This window comes from Centrocercus urophasianus, unplaced genomic scaffold (assembly GCF_019232065.1).
Source record: "Centrocercus urophasianus isolate 14NV4802_14NV808 unplaced genomic scaffold, USGS_Curo_1.0 seq_8, whole genome shotgun sequence".
In the NCBI taxonomy this organism is placed as follows: domain Eukaryota; kingdom Metazoa; phylum Chordata; class Aves; order Galliformes; family Phasianidae; genus Centrocercus; species Centrocercus urophasianus.
In genome coordinates this window covers 138205-156750 of record NW_024885421.1, presented here as the reverse complement: position 1 = coordinate 156750, position 18546 = coordinate 138205, and the positions used below count along the sequence as shown (strand labels likewise).

Genomic DNA, 18546 nt, shown 5'->3' with positions numbered 1-18546 from the left:
GCAGCTTGGAGGTTTATCTCATTCTGACCTCTTTCTAGGGCCTGGTACTTCCTCAGTCCATGATCTCCCCTTAGCTCCCAAGACAGAGGTTCACTGATACTTGGCAGAGCCAAGTTCCAAGCAGACAAAGCAAAGAGAAACCATTGAGTACTTTTCCAGTCTTTCTTTTTTGAATTTATTTGACATAGAGCTGGGGAGGGAAGTGACACAATCAATCATCTCTTCTTGATGTGTGGCTCAGTCTCTGCCAGCACTTACCGTATGAGCCCTAAAGGGATTAGAGAATCTGTGTGTCTTTGCCTGGAATGTTCTGGCTGTTTCTCACAGTATGTAGAACTGCAGCAGAGGTTCTTCTGGAAGGGCACATGACCTCTGTTGCCAGGGTAGTTTTCCCTGCACCTTCTGTGGAAAGCCTGTAGTACCTGATTGCTTTTCACGTTGATCTTGACGTTACGTGTTCTGGTGAGAAAGCTGTGTAACAGTTCCATAAGTGGTTAAGGTACGGCCATTTCTCCAGCATGGCAGGAGTCCTCTCTCTCTGCTCTAGACAGTTATTGTATTTGTTTCACAAGTAAAAGCCAGTCCAAAATGGCTCTCTGACCAGGCTGCTGCAGTAAATAGCCTCTGATATGCCAAGGATGTGCCATTTGATGCACTGCAGATTTCTAGCAGGGGACTGAAAGAGCACTTGAGTGCAGGTATGAAAGAGATTTTGACCAATGGAGCAAGATATTTTTTTTTTGTCATTATCCTGGATTGGTTTTTTTGAGCGTTTAGCTTGCACTTAGTGCAGGATGGCAGGGTAGGCAAATCTCTGCTGAGAGAAGGCAGCCATGGGAGCAGCTGAGTTGCAGAGAGAATGCTTGGACGGAGCAGGAGCTACTTAGGGAGTGGGAGGAACAGGCAAGCAGAAGCTCTCAGAGCAGTATATCCTATATCCCTGTCTGCACTACTTTCCTGTGCACCAAAACAGCGTGGCTGTAATTAGAGCTGTACTGAGAACTCCTGCCAGCAGTTGGAGAAGAGCTGCCTCACCTCCAGCTCAAAGCAGCATGCAAACCTGGATGGTCTGATAAGGAACCAGAGAGAAAGCAAGCCTTGCTAAATGCTAGCTATAGGGAAGGAGGACAAGCACACCCCATGGAGAGTGGGGAATGCTTGGATTAACACCTGTGGTGCTCGTAATACTTGTGGCAGGTTGGGTGAGTTCCCAGCACTTGTGAGAGGAAGCAGTCCTTTAATACATAAAATTCTGTTGTACTGCAGTGCATTAGGGCTCTGTCTTTGGGCATTGTCTGAGCAGAGGCAGGTGCCTGAGGCCATGGCTTTTGCTGTCTGGGATGAAGGAATGTGGAAAGGGTGGGAAGCTGGACCAGGAGAGAGAAACCCTCAGTACAGTGCTTTACTCTTCAAGACAGCTGTCAACAGCTGGAAACTTCATTTGAAGGCACGTGTCCTCACCCTGCCAGTTCATGATGTGTGTGACTGGTTCAGACTTGAACCACTCGTTTTTTGGCACTGGTCTTTAGCTCATCCTCTTCCTCCAGTAGCTGAGAGCACATTCTCTTTTTCCAGTGATCCACCATATTCAAGATGACTGTCACTTTGCCTGCCCTCACATACTGTCCCCTTTTTTCTCCCTAAAGGTGGAGGCACAGACAGCAAGCCTGTGGTACGCTACAGCAAGGACCAGCGTCCCACAACACTGCCCATCCAGCCTTTCGTTTTCCAGCACCATTTCAGCAAGCCACCCAAGGCCCGTGCTCTGCACAGCCATTTTGCCTCCAGTCTTTCCCAACTTTACAGCTTATCCAGCAACCGACCTGCAAGCCAGCAGATCTCCAGTTCCCAGAACTCTGCCGCCCTGGCAGAGCAGTCGGCAGTGGCTGGGGCCCAAGCCCATGGTGTGCTCCTGACCCAGCGTTCAGCAGATGGAGCTGCCTCTCTTAATGATGGCTGCATCAAGAAGACCGCCCCAGAGACAACACGGCCATCCCCTCTGGGCAGTTACTCTCCTGTGCGATGCAACGTGCCTTTCTTTCAGAGCATGGACTCCTCTTCCTCACCCACCACTGAGCGAGGTGGAGAAAGCCAGCCTCCCAGGAGCAGGTCCTGCCCCATCTCTGCCAGCCTGCTTCCCACCAGGTCTTCCCCTGCTGTCAGTGCCATGCAGCCCACTCAAGTCACCAAAGTTGATGCACCGAGGCAAAATGAGAACCCCAGGCCTGTTCCCAAGAAAGAGGCACCTCTGGAGCCAAGCCCACCGTTCTCTGAGTACCGACTCCACGGCAGGTCCCTGCTGCCCCTTTCTCTGAGTAGCGTGCCGATGAGCCGAGTGGGAGCCCAGGCGGATCCTCGCTGGAGGCATGGCAGTGAGACCAGCAGCTCTGGTCCGCTGAGCAGCATGGGAGGACGGCCCCTCAATGGTAGGTACCCATCCACTGGTGTGTGCTGGTGGAGAACATCTCCAGTTCCTTGATGGTGAATGCTCACCGTAACAGTGTCCTTCCTACAGCCACAACCTGGGCCAAAATTGAGTCTGAGTGCTGTGGCACCCAATAGCTCCCCTCATCACTCTGCCTGTGTGCTGATAGTGTGTTCCTTCAGTCCTGCCTCCTACACAGTGTTTCCAGAGGGGGACCCTGATCCTCACATTCCCCATGCCAGGTGCTGGCACCCTGAATCTGCCCTCCCTGTGCCTACAGCCACCGGGTTACTCAGGCTCCTGCCCTACTGTGCCTGGCTATGGCCACCACCTTCCTCTGTATATATGTGCTAATGTCCTGAAATGCCACTGGACTTCAACTAACTTGCTGTCTCTCTGTTTTTCTTCCTTGTCGTCCTTCTCCCTCTGTTTGCCCTCCATGTCCTCCTGTCTGCTCATGTCCTTCCACCTGGTACACGCTGCCCGCGGCATTGTAGCGAACCACCTCTCCCCTCAAGCACTGAAGTGGCGAGAGTACAGGCGGAGGAATCCCCTGGGCTTGGACCGTGTTTCAGGGCTGCCCAGCTTAGCCAGCAGCCTAGACAGGAGGCAGCAAGAGCCCCGGCTGAACCGAGGGAATCCCATCTTTGAGTTTCCTGGCACTCTCAACACCAGCCATTTCCACTGCAAGCTGAATGGTGCGCACCGCGCTTCTGCTGTTGGGTCCGGGGGTGACTTCAGGGCTCAGGTTCTGTGTCCCAGCTGTGCCAGACCTCATCACCAGTCTGCATGCTGTGAGAAGTAGTGTCGATGCTTCTACTGGCAGTAGGGCAGTAGTGTACAAGAGGAAGGTGAAAATTGCTTACTGGTGGGTACAAATCCTGGAGCCTCTCTTCTTCTCCATGAGCTGAGAGCAGTTAGGGCTGGCTCTGGGCTGGACTGAAGGGACAGCTCAAACCTCAGAAAGTGCTTCAGGGCTGTTTCCAGCTTATAGTTCATGTCTCACAATCCATGTGGTGGCCCTTGAGGATCTTGTGTCTGTGCGCTGCAGTGTCTGCTCATCTGCACCAGCCACATCAGCGTGCTAGATACTGGGCTGTAGCTCTCACGGGGCAGCTTGTCCATGCTTTGCCATTAAGGTCTTCCCGGTTCTCCAAAAACAGTGCAAGAAGGACAGAGGGGAGTGAGCTGCTTTTGGTTGAAGCTTTGAGAGTCCTCAGGAGAAGCAGTAGGGTATGTGAGAGAGAGAGTATTCTCATGGTCAGCTCCAAAGCTCTTCACCTCCCTCTGCCAACCCAAGCAGCTTCTCCACCCCTCTTTTGTGGGAGAATGCCTGACATGGACCTGAGGAAGCAGTCTGTAGGAAAATAAAGCATTATGAAAGAGCACTCATAGAAGTCTCCCCTTGAAAACAGAGTCCCTCCCAGGGGTTAAGCAGAAGGCACGATGTTTATTGCCTGTGAATGCCTGTGTCCCACGAAGGGATTCTGTGTGCTCCTTCTGATCAGCTTACATTCCTGCTGCAGCTACCTGCACTGCAGCCCTGAGCATGGTACACTGAGATTTTCTTCAGCACGTCCCTCAGCATCTTCCAGTGCCTGCAGATTCCCAGCCAAGCTGGAGCTACATGCTGGGTCAGTTATGGAGTTCAGCTGTGGGGCTGAACATGCATACTGTTTCTGGGGGGAGTAGCAAACCAGTAGCCTTGCTGGTCCAGTCTTGGTCAGACAGGTGGGAAGACTCCTGGTGCAGCTTGCTTCTAGGAAAAGCAAACTATATGGGAGAGGCTTTGGTATAAGGGCTTGAATTTAACTCTTTTTCCCCCCTGTTTTGACCATGCAGGACAGTCTATGAGGCAACTCCAACTTACCTACACCGACTTCTTCCCTGACTACTTCTCACTAGCTGAGAAACCCCCTGCTGAGTTCTGTCTCTCCCCTGATGGCAACACAGAGTCCATCTCTATTGACTTGCTGCAGAAGAAGGGTGAGTCCATGTGTCTCTTGGGGCATTGGAGAATGGAACGTAGCACAGCATAAGGTGAACAGTGCTTCTCTCTGTCTCTGTAGGCATAATGATTTCTTTCCTGCCCTTTTCTGCTGTAGTATCATAACTAGATGTTCCTCTGAACAGCCAGCACATGTTCATTTTCCTTGCACCACACTATATGCTAAAAATGCATACCATCTACTTGTACCAGGAAGTATGATGAGAAGAAACCACAAGAAAGTAAAGAGAGCAGGCTGGCAGAGGAGCATGAACCTATGGCACAGCATGCTGCCATCCCATTTCAGTATACAAGCGTAAACTGTGGATCTGTGTGGTGTTGCAGAGGGGCTAGCCTGAGTTTTAGTCATTTAGGTCTTTTGGGGCTCTATGGTGAATACAGTGTATATAACAGAGCGGGCAAAAGGATGTCAAAGCAGGCCAAGATGTCACTGTGATGACTGCTGACAGCTGCTTCTGTGTCCTGTCAGAGACGAGGGATGTGCAGAAAGGCTCCTATGCCTTTATCAGTTATGTGTTGGTGTCTGCTACATGGCAGCTTCTCCCCTGTCCCACTACTATTCTTGCATCATGCTGATGCAGATGTCAGATTATCCACTACTGCCTTGTTAGTGATCATTACATAGCTGCTAAATATGTTGATTCTGCCCTGTCTTTGCCTCAGAGCCTGTCCCTGGTCCCTCAAGAGGTGGTGTGTGGAGGTGATGTTTCCACGTACTGTGGGAATATCGACAGGGTGTCTTGTCCTTCAGCCTCTTCTAAAGATTGTTGAACTGTCAGGCTGATACATGAGTGTTGGAACCAGCACAGATATATTTGCTGAGGATTCAGGAGGGGTTCTGCATGGTTTTGGCAGAGGAGGAACCTCTGCTGACATGGCCTGGAAATGCTGTATCTAATGCCCATTTCTTTGTCAAGTGTTTGGTCTGGGTCTGTCCTAGAAGCAGCTCTGACTCTGCATTTCCCTCTAGGTCTGGTGAAGGCAATCAACACTGCTGTTGACCTGATTGTGGCTCACTTTGGAACCAGCAGGGATCCAGGTGTGAAGGTAAGTCTTGTTTTTCTTATGCTTTCTTACCATTGTAAGTGACAGGGAGAGGATGGAAAAAGGCTGTTTCTTCATTCTCTTGCAGTTCAAACATTAAGGCGTATCAGATAAAGCTAGTAGGAACAACAAAACAAAAGCAGTTGGTAGGGCATCATGCAGCAGACAGTAAATGTGCAACAGTTCTTGCTCCATGTCAAGGATGCTAATGCTACACGTGTTTAAGGAAAGATTGGAAAAATGAAGGGAAGGGAAATTTGCTGATGTCTACTAAACACATAGGAATCATGTCTGCCTTAGGTAGTTCCTGAGTTGTAATTAGCTGTAGGCAAGGAGAGCATTAGCATTACTCTTCTGAGAGTGTCTCTTGTTGTGGTTCAACCCAGCAGGCAGCTAAGTACCACACAGTTGTTCACTCACTCCCCTCTCCCATTGGGATGAGAGAGAACTGGGGGGAAAAAAATGAAAAAAACCCACAAAGTACAACTTATGGGTTGAGATAAAATATAACCACTGCTGTTTACCAAGGCAGAAAAGGAAGAGAAATGGAAAATAATAACATTAATTGAAATTATGTATACATTTACAAAACAGGTGATGCACAATGCAACTGCTTGTCACCTCCTGACCAGTGCCTACCTGGTTCCTGAACAACAAATGTCAATCCCCTTCAGTTTTGAAATTCATTTGCATGATGTCATGTAGTATGAAATATCCCTTTAGCCAGTTTAGGTCAGCTGTCCTGGTTCTGTCCCCTCACAATTCCCTCCTCAGCCTCTCCGCTGGCAGGACTGTACAAGAAGCTGAAACATCCTTAGCTCTGTGCAGCACTGCTCAGCAACAGCCAGAACATCAGTGTGTTATCAACACTGATTTTCTCCCAAAGCCAAAATACAGCATCATACCAGATGCATAGAAGAAAAAAAACCCAAAACTCTGTCACAGCTGAAATCAGGACACTTATGTACTTACTTACGGTCCTTAAGGAGAGAGAATACCAAGCTATCTGGACTTATGGTATGATGAAGTACCCCAGCTCTTTCTTCTCATACAGTGGAGAGTTATGTCTCCCTACTCCATCCATCCTCTGATTCTGTTCTGACATCTGTAGCAGAGCATAACGCAGTGTCTCCAGTCCCTTGATGTATGACAGGGCTTCATAATAATAAAAAAATGCATCAGTCATTTGCTCATCTAGGGCAGATGATCTTTACCTAAGGCCATTACCACAAACCCACTAACATCAGAGTGTACCTAGGTTGTTCATGGGACTGTCTTTGTTTGTGTCTCTCTCACCTCCCATTTCTGGAATAACACGGGCAGAATGAAGTTGCTTGTTTGTCCCAGAAATGTTTTCTGTCCTGTGATACTCGTCATTGTTTGTGCTGCCTCCTCTCAAAGCTGAATAGTCTCCTTCAGTTGCAGGGCCTCTGGGGCAGCGGTGTGACTGTTTGGAGATGACAGCTGCCCAGGAGTGCCATCCCCAAAGAGAAACCTCACTAGAACAGGTTCCAAGCTCATTCAGTCTAATGACAGAGTCCAGGGTAGTTTGGCCCTCATTACAACGTTGCTGATGCAGAGATTGCTGTGAAGTGTAACTGGAGCTGGTTATATTTCCAGTTTTTTAAAACTTCACAGTGTTTTTCCTGTACTTGCTGTGTTGTTTTGGGGAATAGTGGCAATATTCACCCATTACTTTACCTGCTGTGGTTTTGATCTGAGTTTTCCATCAGTGTGCCAAAGGCTGAGCATTCACCTGTCAAAAGGCAGCACACATCCCTGATGCTGTGATGCTCAGTGGATCTGGCAGGATTATTCCTGACGAAGAAGTTCAGTTTGAGTTCAGGACCTTTGTGGACCCATGCCAACTGGGCAGTGTAATTCCAGCTCAGCTGGTAAAATCTGTGCCCTGAACAAACTGCCTGGGACTACCAGTATGTGCAAGGTCCGGGGCTGACGTCTTTGGCTTGACCTTTGGCAGCTAAAGGATTGCATGCGGCAGAATATATCCCCATTCTGCTGAGGCTTGGCTTTTAGATGCTTCTTCACCTCATTTTGGGCTCTGTCCAGCTCTTTTGCCCTCGCTCTGTTTATTTATAGTAATCCTCGGGAATTATAGCTCAGCTTGTCACTGTTAAGTGTTCCTTAACCCCTCCGTGCTGGAAGTTTGCTACTTCCTACTTCTAAAATAGCAACATGAAAATCTTCTGTGGCAGCAGAAAAATCCCCATGTCTTTCCTTCCTCCAGCTGTAGCCTTGTTAGACCCGTGGGGAGAACTAGGCATCCCATCTAACAGGAACATCCTCTTTCCAAGTGAGATATTCTTTTCCCAAGCTGTTGCCTCATCTCAGCCTGGGGTAGACCTTGCAGAGAGTAAACCAGAACTGGTGCCTGAGGCAGCAGGGGTGAAGGGAAAGCTCCTGTTCAAGGAGCTGCTGAACTTCTTCGTGGCCTGGATATTGCCTCCTGGGTGTCTGTAATAGGCAGGTGGGTGTGTGGACTGTTTGCATATGTTTTACCATGCAGAGCAATTACCAACCCTCTCCATATTGTCTCTTCTTCCTTAGGCTAAACTTGGGAACAGTTCTGTGAGCCCCAACGTGGGGCATCTCATACTGAAATACCTGTGCCCAGCTGTCCGGGACATCCTGAGTGATGGGCTCAAGGCCTACGTCCTGGACATGATTATTGGCCAGAGGAGGAACATACCCTGGAGCGTGGTGGAAGCATCCACCCAACTAGGTAAAAAAAAAAAACAACAGACAAAACAAAAAAGAATTTCCTTTCTGAGGAAAGGAGGTTGAGTTTCCAGGTTGTTTCTGTACCTTCATCTTTAGCCCTGCACAGCTACAGGTATAAGGCAGAGCTAACCAATGTGTAAGAAAATGTGCACACACTCCTTGTTGCTCTCAGGTGTGCTCTCAGGTGTCAGTCTGCGCCTTGGATTTTCTCCTGTGCAGAGCTGGGGTGTTGGAATGGAGTGAACTTATCCTGATGACTGATGGAGGGCTGTCAGTCTTGGCCTGAGTGCTGCACCTCATGATGCTATTTTGGCTTTGTTGAGCACAACAAATCCTAATGTTTCACTTTTTTACCATAGGCCCCTCTACCAAGTTGCTGCACAGCCTCTATAGCAAGATCAGCCAGTACACGGAGCTCACCAACCACACCATGCGGTTCAATGCGTTCATCTTTGGCCTCCTCAAGTAAGCGTACTTCTGGGCTGACTGCATGGCACTGACCAGGGCTGGCAGCAGGTGTTGCTCTGTGTCTGCAAGCAGGCAGAGTTGCCAATTGAAAGATTTAGGAAACCTGGGAAGCAGCTCTCCAAGGTAGATTAGTTAGAAGCTGTGAGCCTCAGGGAGCTCCAGAGAGATTAAAACTTATCCTAAGTAGGCCAAGGCTCAGATGGGCTGGCTGCAGCCCACTGAATAACGTTGTCAGTTTGTTCTGGCCCTAGAAGGTTGGGTGCAAAGAGTCTGTTAGGCTTCACATAAGGATAAACATAACGTATGCATAAATCCCTGAAAATCCCTGTTGTGTCACTGCTTCCTGGGGTTGCAGTGAATCCCAGTGCATGACTCTCAGAAAGCCCTGGTACAGGACTCAAGTCTGATCCTCCTAGGCTGGATGAGAAGTGTAATATAACAGTCAGTTTTAAACACAAAAAGTCAGTGGAGTTCTGTCTCTGTGCCTATGACATGGTAAGCCCTGTCAGGATAGTATTTCCTCGCTTGTCTGCAGTGATAAGAAAGACCTTTGACACTGGCAGCGGAGTCCCTAACATCTCCAAACGTTGGCAGGACCCTAAGAGCAAGCTTTGCCCTGCTTACCCCACCCCACCCCACCCAGGCTTGCCCAGCTTTCTTGGTGCAGGTCACCAGCATATTTTGGTTCAGGCTTGATGCAATGATCTTGTATTTGTATTGGTTTGTCCCTTCCATATGAACATTTCTCGTAAAACTTAACTCTGCCAAAGGCACAGAAGCAAAGTGGTGTGGAAATTTGCTGGAAGCCTGGCTGATAGGTATTATAGTTGCACAGAGTCTCATTGCAGAGCAGATAGGATGTTGACAGGCTGGGTGGTCAGTGTGCGCTGATGGAAGTGAGTCATTTCTGTAGATCTTAATGTTCCCAGGCTATGCTGTGTAAATGCCATTTTCCAGCCACGCTTCTAGAACAGCAAGGATGAAGGGGATGAGTTGAGTTATGATTTTTTTTCTTCCTACCTGACTGTGTATTATTCCTACAGTATCCGGTCACTGGAGTTCTGGTTCAACCACCTCTATAACCATGAAGGTAAGAGGCTGTGCGCTGCAGGAAGGACTAAATTCTGCACATCATGCAGCAGAGATCTAAGCTCTATGTCGTGTTTGTCTCCTGCTGGTTTCTCAGCCCGTGCTGCTTCCTCTTGATCTGAACTGAAGGATTATACTGTATGCAGTCTTGGTATTGCTGGAGGGCTGCATAGCTAAAGGGAGGAAGGTGAATGCCAAAGCTCCATGCAGCTTCCTCCACCTGAGCTGTGGAGAATCTGGTAACTGTGTCCTTCCCTGATGCAGCTGGTACACGGGGCTATCACCTACAATCCAGATCACTCTACTCTCAAGATCAGTCTAGACCTACCAAGTGCCTGTCCCCTGCCCAGTGCCTGAGAGCACTGAGGAGGGGTGGAGCTGCAAGCACTTACCTGAAACCCTTCAAGCATGGGAAATAGAAAGGAAAACCTTCTGCCAAACAAAAAGCAGTTTTTCCTTGATGTATCCGTTGTCTGGGAGGTGTTTTCATTTTGGGTTTTGTTGGGTTTTTTTCCAACCAGAAGTATTTCTGAAGTGTGTAGATAACCAACCTGCCTGAAGCCTAGAAGCAGCATAAGTGCTAAATGCACAGGGAGGCAGAAACCCTTGACATGCTGAATTACCTGAGAGTGCTTCTGGCTCAGTGCATGCTCAGCCCAGGCATTAACTGCAGTCCAGTATTTTCTGTCAGGTTTGGGGGCTGACAGCAGACGTTGTTCAGATCTGTGTGTAGTTAGTGCTTCTCTTTGGATCAGTACTTTTTGTACTGAGCAGTGTAACAAGAGAAAGTGCTCTGATTTTCTGGAGTGGAATACTGCCCTTGCAAATCTGGGTCAGTCTGGTGCAAGCCACATTAAAAGCTGAAGTGTGAGGTAGGGCTACTAGGTTGCTGAAGGCTAGGCGTGCAGACAAGCTACAAATCTTGACTGCAGTGCACACTTGTCGTCTTTCTGCAAACAAATGTTTCTTGCTGCACACAAATCCTGTGCCAAACTGTCTCTGGGAATGATGGTTGACAATAAAGCTAGTGGCACAGCAGTGTGGAAGCAGCTAAAAGAAGTGTAGGGTGATAGCTGCAAATATAAATACCAGTCCATTTTCTGTTAGGATCCACAGCTGAGCACTGCTAGATCCTTGGAAAGGCTGCATTCTGCTGTCCTGAGCACCTCTGTCATATACCAGTGTCATATAGGACACTGGTGCTGGCCCACATCTTCAGTTTCTCTTTCATATCCAGGAGGTGGGAGAAGGCAATCTTAGTGTGCCGACTCTCTTTGGTGCTTTTTGTTTGCACCCTATCTTAGCATGATTGTTCCAGTGTGTCACCTGGCAGGCAGACACTGGCTGCAGGAAGCAGGATCTTAACCGGTTTGCTCCCTGACCCAGTACCGAGTCTCACACTGCAGGCATGGATGAGATCAGAAACCAGCACTCAGCTCTTTTGCTCGGTAGCTTCTTGGTGGCTTGGCAAAGTCTCACGGGCCTCTCATCTAATCAGTGTCTCTTGCCCCACAGATATCATCCTGGCGCACTATCAACCAGTGGGCTTCTTATGCCTGTCTCATAATGTGTGCCAGCCTCTTTTTGAGGAGCTCCTGCTCCTGCTGCAGCCTCTCTCACTGCTGCCCTTCAACCTGGACCTCCTTTTTGAGCACCACCTGATGCAGATGGGCAAAGAGCAGCAGCAGCAAAAGGAGCTGCTGCGCGTGAAGCAGGACCTGCTGCTTTCCGCACACTCCACCCTGCAGCTGATGAGGACACGGGGCAGCAGCGAGGATCCTGATGGCTGCAGCACTGCCCCTGAAGCATGCAAAGTGGGTGGCAGAGACGGCGGCATGTCACCAGGCCACAGCCCTGAGCGAGCTGCAAGTGAGAGGGTCAAGGGAGTGGGGGCCTCCTGCGGAGATGGGGACAGAGAGGAAGAACGAAGGAAGGTGCGAGAGAGCATGTGGGAAGGGAAGAAGGACAAGCAGGCGGGCTGGTGGTACCAGCTCATGCAGAGCTCTCAGATTTACATTGAAGGCTCAACTGAAGGCTCGAAGTTCATCCGTTACGAGAAGAAGAAGGCTTTGAGTGGCGTGCCCAGTTCAGCTGAGTCCCACGAGACACCACCCCCGCGTGAAGGGGTAGTGGAGGGAGCAGAAGCCTGCCACATTGCTGAGGGCAGCTTGGAGGAGAAGCCCAAGGCTGCCAGAAGGCCGAGCCCTGAAACTGTGGAAGAGCCAGTGGAGAAGCCTCAGCACGTGCCAGGTGGTGAAGAGGTTAAGGAGCGGAGCTGGGCCTTCTGGATGGGCAGCCCCCCAGACTCAGTGGTTACAGAGCTGAAGCGCAGCAAGGAGAAGGAGATGGGGACTCAGCTAAAAGTGGGAGCAGCGGCAGCCCCCCAAGAAGAGAGCAGTGCCAGCGCATCAGAGGGCAGCCAGCCCATCAAGTGGGGACACTTGTTTGGGTCCAGGAAGGTGCAGAAAGAGCCCAGGCAACCTAACAGGTAGGAATACACGTGGCTTGGGACTGGAGGGACTGGTTAAGCTGGAGCTGGAGCAGTGTGGTTGGGAGTCAGGCAAATAGCCTACTGCTGGGCTACACCGTGGTGACACATCAAAGGTAGTGTGTTAATAGAGAGATATGTAACACCTGGTGTGTCCAGAGGTTGCTGGATCTCCTGGAATGGAAAAAGCCTGGGGACTGCAGTGTATGCTGTGTGTCCAGATCCCTAAGGCATGACGTTACCATGAGACACCGGCTTCTTCACCACAGCCTGCTTCTGTCTCATCCTTGCAGGTTGCCCTCTGGTTGGCTGAGCCTGGACAAGTCTGTGTTCCAGCTGGTGGCTCAGGTCGGAGCAAGCATGTGGCGAGAAACAGCCCCTGAGCCAGAACCCACCCAGCCAGAGCCTCCTGAAGTGTCACCTGCACCACAGCCAGCCCGGGGACTGTGTGCCAATCCTCCCTGGTGAGTGGTGGCATGTAACTGGGGCTGTAATGGGAGGAAGTTGTCATAGGTCTGCCTGCTGCTGCAGAGGGGAGGGAGGCGGGGGTTTATTTCTGACCCCACTGTGGTCCCTGGACTCCAGTGGGGTGAGCATGCTGTGACGATCTCACCCTTTCTCCCTTCCTCTTGCACACAGTGAGGTGAAAGCTCTTTGCCATCACATTGCCACCGAGGAAGGACAGCTGAGCTTCAACAAAGGGGATATCCTGCAGGTCATCTCCAAGGTGGATGGTGACTGGCTGCGGTGCAGTCTCGGCTCCGAGAAGGGACTCGTGCCCATCATGTACGTGACCCACCCGGAGGACGAGGACTATTGACATGGCTAAGAGGCCAAGCACAGTATCATGGGCTGCTGAGGCTCCTCTGGGGATGCCCAGAGAAGCAAACACAGCTTCTTGCTAGTTTCTTACCTTTCTTGCCATTACAGAATACAGTAACCGTAGGTGGTTCCTTCTTGCTCCTCCTTGTGCAGCTGCCAAAGGCCAAACTGGCCCGTGGAGCCTTCTGCAAGCTGTACCTCGTATTGCCAGGCATTGCCGTGCATGCAGCCACACCAGGGACCGTTAGAGTCCCCTCCACCCCATGCCATCTCCAGCACCAATAGGTGGCGGGTTTGTATGTAGCAGGAATCGAAACAATCCCTGCCAGAGAAGTACTGGCTCAGTTTCACACTGCAGGGTGCAGGAGAATGGCCCCTCCCAGGGGTGGCCGTGCAGCCTCCAGCACCCCAGTGTTATCGGGGTTGGAGCACCGTGCACTGCCAATGCTGCCCGGCCTCGGCCTGGGAGGGAAGGGGTGTGTGTGTGTGTGCAGAGCGAGGGTGCGTGGGGTTGTGAGGAAGGCACGTGGATGTTCGGTGTGATGTAGGTCCAGGTGAGGTAGTGCCACCCTGTGCAGAGATAGGTGATGTGGGGATGTGCCTTCCGTGCTGAGCAGGTCGCCTCAGATGCCCTGGGGTGCTCAGCGGAGGGAAGGTGGGAGGGGAGGGAAGGGGGGTGAGGGCAGGGTCCCTGACAGGGCTAGGGATGGGATGCTTTTGGGGTTTGGGGGCCATGCTCCCACCAGGAACGGCGGGGGAGATGGGGATAGGAAATGCTCCCCGTGGTGTGAGTTTGGGGGACAAGTGTTGCGTGTGAACACAAGGGGCTGCTGAGAGTCCAGGGCTCCTCAGCAGAGGCAATGTCAGTCAGTCCCTGCCTTGCCATGCTCTTGGGGTGGTGTGGGGATCCTCACCTGCCACTGGGTGGGTGACAGTGTTAGCGAAAGTCCGTGCCAGTATTTGGTGCCTTGGCCAGGCGGATGCTGCTCATGGTGTCTTGCCTGGGCTGGCTTCCCCATGGCGAGGGGCCCTGGTCTTGCAAGGTTACCTCCTGCTTGTACATCGCTTAGCGGACGTTGCACCATATTTAATTTGTATTTCCCTATTAGAACGAGGTGTCTCGCCTTTATTTATTTCTTTATTTATGATGCATATTAATTAAAAGGTGCTGATTGAGCTCCCTTGTTTTGCAGCCTTGTCATTTCACCCTGTTTTCAAGAAGGGAACGAGGGGTGCCTGTGCTTTGTCCTGTCTCCAGCCACAGCCAGCACCTGACCTTCGGAGTGAGATAGATTCTCCCCTAGGAGATAGGTCACTGCCCGAGGCTGGCATGCCTTCCTTCTCCTACCTACAGAATCATAGAATCATAGAATCACCAAGGTTGGAAAAGACCTAAAAGATCATCCAGTCCAACCGTTCACCCATTCCCAACAGCTCCCACTAAACCATGTCCCTCAACACAACATCCAGTCTTTCCTTGAACACCTCCAGGCTCGGTGACTCCACCACCTCCCTGGGCAGTCCATTCCAGTGCCTGACCACCCTTTCTGAAAAGTAATACTTTATACCCAAGGATGGTGATGCAGCTGGATGCCCCCCTAGCCAGCACGCAGCCCAGGGGAGTCTTTATCCTGGCAGCACGAGTGATTCAGCAGTGGCTGGTGGGAGCTTCAGCCGTAGGGCTGTGGAAGAGCTGGGACTTCTGCTCCTCATGTGGCTTCCTTGTGCTCAACGTGCATCGTGGGCAGAGAGCATCGTAGCTATAAGAGCAAAGAGAGGGTAGATGATAGCTTCCCTCACGCAGGTTGGGGCCAGCAGTGCTGGGAACTGGGGTGTCCCCATGGCTGTGATGCCCTGTGCTGGGCTGCTCCCTTGTATGGCCATGGCTGGGCAGAGTTATAATGGATTCCCCATGCACAGCATCCTGAGAGCTGAAGCTCATTCCCAGCCCAACATCCTGGGGTCTGGAGTTTGTGCAGGAAGGAAAGCAGCAGCAGAGTCCTGTGGGGGTGGGGAGGGGTGGATGGGCTGAGAAGGCCTCCCGCTGGTGGGTCAGCCTGGACAGGGAGACATGCACAAAGGCACTGACCCAAGAGAGACTGTGTCCTCCACAGCCAGTGCTTATCCCAGGAAGGAGTCATGGTCTGCGGTCATCAGGATGCAACTTATCTGTGGGGCAGAGGCTGCGGCCACAGCTGGGTCCCTGCTACTGGGAACAATGCAGCAGCTCCCTGGGGTGGCTGCAGGATCCTGGGAAGAGAGGAGGCACCCGATCCCAGCACCCTGTGGGCTGGAATGCTCACAGGGCAGGGCAGTCCCAGTGCTGAGCACACGGCTGCCATGTGGCTGAGTTTCATCTGGCCCTTCACAGACTGCCTCAATGTCCCCATCAGTACAACGAGCCCCAGGAGGTTTCTTCTGTGGTAGCATGGTGTCACGGAGTTGATCAGATCAATCTATGTCCGTGACAGGGGGCGACAGGCCTCTGCCCTCCCCCCCACCCCAGTCCCACAAAAATGGGAAGGAAGGAAGGGAGGAAAAGAGCAGCGGCAACAATCTATGGAGGAAAACTTATTTTACTATGATATCGGAATACAAAATAACACAATATATACAATTTAATTGAAATTGAGATTAATAAATCAGACAAGATGAGAGAGAGAGAGTTCCCGGGACCGATTCAAACCTGAAAAGCTTGGAACGGCTAGGAAAGCACCTCCAGCACCCACTGCAAGGCAGCAAGAGAGCGACCCCCCCCACCCGGAAGGGCCAGATCCCATGACTGCTGTAATGTACAGGGATAGGTAGCTGGGATTGGGGCAGTGACACTTTAATGCCCCGTACACTACATGATGTTTTGATGTGGAATACTGAAACCATAAAGAAAACAAAAACAAAAACATAGAACCATGACACATGGCCCATGGGAGGCTGCCACAGCTCTGCACTGCTTCCCCTTTCAACCACATTTGAGGGGACGTGTTCACTGCAGGGCAGAGCTGTGAGCATCCTGAAGTCCCCACACAGGGTGCATGTCCACGAGGGCTGGGACTCCTTGAGAGCACCCTGCAGGGAAGCCTGGGAGGAATATGGGGAGCTGAGCTCTGGTCTCCACTGAGAGATGCCCAGCAGTGAGCTCTGTACCCCTGACCCTTCATGATCTCAGTGTTTGAACAGTCCAGTGGCTTCTTGCTCAGCTTCAGAAAGGGGAAATGCATGCAGTGAGGAAACTCGGGCAAGATCTCCCTAAAGGAAGCAGTGTGATCACACGATGCCCAGCAGCCTACAAAGATGTAGGGCAGCCTTTCTGAGTTCCTGGTAGCAAAACGCAGAGGGGAGCCAGCAAGACAGCCAGGGCCAGAAGCTGTTCAAAACAGAGGGTGATCTTCTAAGAGCAAAAGTCACTGCCAGGTGGCACAAAATAGCATCGAGCAGATAGGATGTCAAAGCTCAGTAAGATAATAGAGCAAGGACCCTGCAGGAGCAGCCAGCAATCCTTTAGCAGACACTCTGAGAGCTGTAAATCTGCCCCCCAAAAAAGTCTGTAGTGTTACTGGGAGCTCAGAGCATGAAGAACGTGGAGGAGACATCATCCTCAATGAAAAGCCTCAATGAAGGTCATGCCTAACTAATCTTGTGGCCTTCTATGATGGAGTGACGGCATTGGTGGACGAAGGGAAGGCGACCGATGTCATTTACCTGGACCTGAGCAAGGCCTTTGACATGGTCCCCCACCACATCCTCATCTCCAAATTGGAGGGAAGTGGATTTGATGGGTGGACGACCCGATGGATAAGCAATTGGTTGAAAGGACGCAGACAGAGGGTGGTGGTCAATGGCTCTATGTCCAGGTGGAGGCCGGTAACAAGTGGTGTCCCCCAAGGGTCTGTCTTGGGACCGGTGCTCTTTAACATCTTTATTAATGACATCGATGAGGGAATTGAGTGCACCCTCAGCAAGTTTGCTGACGACACCAAGCTGAGTGGTGCGGTTGATACGGTGGAAGGAAGGGATGCCATTCAGAGGGACCTCGACAGGCTGGAGGGCTGGGCTCGGGTGAACCTAATGAGGTTCAACACGGCAAAGTGCAAGGTTTTGCATTTGGGCCGGAAGAACCCCAGGCACCCGCACAGGCTGGGAGGAGTGGTCCTTGAGAGCAGCTCGGCAGAGAAGGACCTGGGGGTCCTGATGGACGAGAGACTGAACATGAGCCAGCAGTGCGCTCTGGCAGCTCGAAAGGCAAATGGGATCCTGGGCTCCATCAGGAGAGGGGTGGTCAGCAGGGACAGGGAGGTGATTGTCCCTCGCTACTCGGCTCTTGTGAGGCCCCATCTGGAGTCCTGTGTCCAGGTGTGGAGCCCTCAGTACAAGAAAGACATTGAGATTTTGGAAAGGGTCCAGAGGAGGGCGACTAAGATGATCAGGGGGCTGGAGCACCTCCCCTATGAGGACAGGCTGAGGGAGCTGGGCTTGTTCAGCCTGGAGAAGAGAAGGCTGCGGGGTGACCTCATTGCAGCCTATCAATACCTGAAGGGAACCTACACCCAGGAGGGGAGTAAACTCTTCAAAAGGGCTGACAACAGCAGGACTAGGGGAAATGGATCGAAGTTGAAGGAGGGAAGATTTAGGTTGGATGTTAGGGGGAAGTTCTATACAAGGAGAGTGGTTAGGCCCTGGAACGGGCTGCCCAGGGAGGTTGTGGATGCCCCGTCCTTGGATGTGTTTAAGGCCAGGTTGGACGGGGTCCTGGGCAACCTGATCTGAATGTGTGTGTTTGGTGGCCCTGCTAGGCAGGGGGGTTGGAACTACATGATCCTTGAGGTCCCTTCCAACCCGGGTGATTCTGTGATTCTGTGATTCTGTGAAAAGCGAAGGGGCTCTATGGATTGACCTCACAGTGGAGGGCTCTGGTGCCAAGCTGCAGGTGCTGAGATACATTCAGTCCCCATGTCACCTCCAGTGCATGGGGCGGCACCTGGGGCTGGTATCATGGCAGGATGTGGTCCTCGGCATGGGTAGGGGATTTGCCAGCCCAACAAAGCAGGGCCACTTGTGTCCCAGGTGCTGAAATCAGTCCACACACTGCCTTGGCATTATGTGCTTTGCCTTGTGTGTCCATAACACGCAGCTGCAGCCCATGGCTGTGGGAGGAAGGGAAGCAGAGCATGGTTGTGCTCAAGTTCAGAATTTTCCCAATGTGTAGCAAGGAGAAGTGTTGTGATGGGAGGGTGAACGAGCAAGTAGAGGACTTCCTGATAGCGTGAGCCATGTTGCCAGGTTTCAGATGGGGCAATGAAGGGCTTTTGGAGAAGCTGAGCTGTTAGCACGACGATGGGCTGATGAATCGTGCTGGGAGCAACATGAAGATGTGGTTTTTGGGGGACCTCTCTGATATGTGGAATTTCCCTCGTTATTTTCCAATGATTCCCCAAATGAGGAACTTATGCCAACTGATGCCCA

At 51.4% G+C, this 18546-nt stretch overlaps 1 protein-coding gene across 9 annotated transcripts in view; it reads left to right on the top strand.

The window, feature by feature from the left end:
* RUSC2 (RUN and SH3 domain containing 2) overlaps positions 1 to 13730 on the top strand; it is a 53106-nt gene extending 39376 nt beyond the window's left edge. For 7 of the 9 annotated variants that reach the window (XM_042838430.1, XM_042838422.1, XM_042838426.1 and 4 more), the window contains 10 exons: positions 1647 to 2426; positions 2923 to 3123; positions 4268 to 4411; positions 5404 to 5480; positions 8046 to 8220; positions 8579 to 8684; positions 9731 to 9777; positions 11292 to 12264; positions 12558 to 12728; positions 12904 to 13730. In XM_042838430.1, coding sequence (XP_042694364.1) covers positions 1647 to 2426; positions 2923 to 3123; positions 4268 to 4411; positions 5404 to 5480; positions 8046 to 8220; positions 8579 to 8684; positions 9731 to 9777; positions 11292 to 12264; positions 12558 to 12728; positions 12904 to 13084 — 2855 coding nt within the window. In that variant the 3' untranslated portion in view covers positions 13085 to 13730. The remainder of the gene's footprint in view (positions 1 to 1646; positions 2427 to 2922; positions 3124 to 4267; positions 4412 to 5403; positions 5481 to 8045; positions 8221 to 8578; positions 8685 to 9730; positions 9778 to 11291; positions 12265 to 12557; positions 12729 to 12903) is intronic. The other 2 variants (XM_042838428.1, XM_042838431.1) reach the window with 2 other exon arrangements.
* The last annotated feature ends 4816 nt before the right edge of the window (positions 13731 to 18546 follow it).